Source organism: Anarrhichthys ocellatus, unplaced genomic scaffold, assembly GCF_004355925.1.
Source record: "Anarrhichthys ocellatus isolate YVR2014 unplaced genomic scaffold, GSC_Weel_1.0 scaffold106, whole genome shotgun sequence".
NCBI lineage: Eukaryota > Metazoa > Chordata > Actinopteri > Perciformes > Anarhichadidae > Anarrhichthys > Anarrhichthys ocellatus.
The window spans coordinates 504,881-506,428 of NW_022280136.1; the positions used below are offsets into that span (position 1 = coordinate 504,881).

At 49.5% G+C, this 1,548-nt stretch overlaps 1 protein-coding gene across 1 annotated transcript in view; it reads left to right on the forward strand.

Annotated features, from left to right (window-relative positions):
• Positions 1-202: 202 nt before the first annotated feature.
• Positions 203-1,548, forward strand: part of LOC116399242 (homeobox protein Dlx3b-like) — a 9,261-nt gene continuing 7,915 nt past the window's right edge. Inside the window, exon 1 of the mRNA XM_031876245.1 lies at positions 203-766. Coding sequence (XP_031732105.1) covers positions 394-766 — 373 coding nt within the window. The 5' untranslated portion in view covers positions 203-393. The remainder of the gene's footprint in view (positions 767-1,548) is intronic.

Sequence of the window (1,548 nt, forward strand, 5' to 3'; positions counted from 1 at the left end):
GAGAGAGAGAGAGAGAGAGAGAGAGAGAGAGAGAGAGAGAGAGAGAGCTTTGCTGGAGGTTTCTGCGGGGAGAAGGATCCGTAGCCAGACAGGCGACAGTCTGCGCCGTCTTTGGCCCTCGAGGCAGAGGACGGGCGAGAGCCAATGAGAACGAAACATCCACACACCCCCCCTCCTCCCTCTCTGTCCTGCCCGGCTCGGCTCGGCTCGGCGCGCCCTGTAATTAGGAGCTCTAGTTGGGTTGGGCGCCGCCACGGTGGACAGCCCGGGCTGCTGCGTCAAGGGGAGTTTGGGAAACGCCAGCTCCGGACTGAGAGGACATCTGAGCGCTCCTTTATTTAAGAGAGCGACAACTCACGCGCATTTATAATAAAATAAAATAAATAAATAAAAATGAACGGGCAATCCTCACCTGTCTTCGAGGAGAAGAAGCCGTCCCTCCCCATCATGGCTGGGAGCTCAATCTCGGCCACCAAGGATTCCCCGACCCTGCCGGAGTCCTCATCCACGGACATGGGCTTCTACAGCGGGCAAAGCGTGCTCCACGGCGCGCAGGATTTCTACCCAGCGCAGCAGCAGCAGCAGCCGTACCCGGCGCAACACGTGAACCCGTACGCGTACCACCACCACCACCACCACTACAACTTACACGGGGTGGCTGCCGGCGGCGCCTACCCGGTCGGCAAGGCAGAATACCCGTACCTCCATTCGGCGTACAGAGAGCACGGCGCGTTCAGCAGGGAGGCGCAGGCAGCGCTGCAGGACGGTGAGTTAAAAACAAACAACAAACCAAACGGATCGCTGTGTTGGCTGTTAACGCCGGGTCGATTCAAAGAACACCATCTCCATCTTTGTCCAAAACACCTCCCCCCCCCCCCCCCCTGAGGCTGATGCATGGCAAGAGCTCATGTCTAGCCAACATAAACCCAATAATTACGCACGAGTATTTACGCACAGAGAAAAGGTTTCCACTGTGTCTTAAACCATCTTCATTGCTTTTTATATATATTTTTGGAGCATTGGGAATATGCTGTCTTAATATTGAGCCTCTAGATCTCCATAAAATGATCAGTGGAGTCAGAGTTACAGTGTGCTTCTGTTATGTAAATATGGGAGACCGGGGACATACACAATGTCAGTGTTTTTCTTTGGAAAAAAATACATATATGTCACATATCTTATAAGTTGTATTTTTTCAGAACTATGTCAAATCATTTCAAAATAAATGGTACTTAGGGTTCCACAAACACTACATCTGTGGGTATTAGATGTAGTTCTTACTGCCACCAGGTTCAAAGTAGAGCCTTTATTTTCATTAGGCTGGAGGAAGAACTCATACATTAAGAGGAGCAGCTTCAGGTTTTATTTACCCTGGATGGTTCCCCCTTACACCTCGCCATTGCACTCAAGTTTGCCATGTATGTATGTATATATATATATATATATATATATATACACATACATACACACATACACATACATACACACACACACACACATACACAGTGGGTACGGAAAGTATTCAGACCCCTTGAAATGTTTCACTCT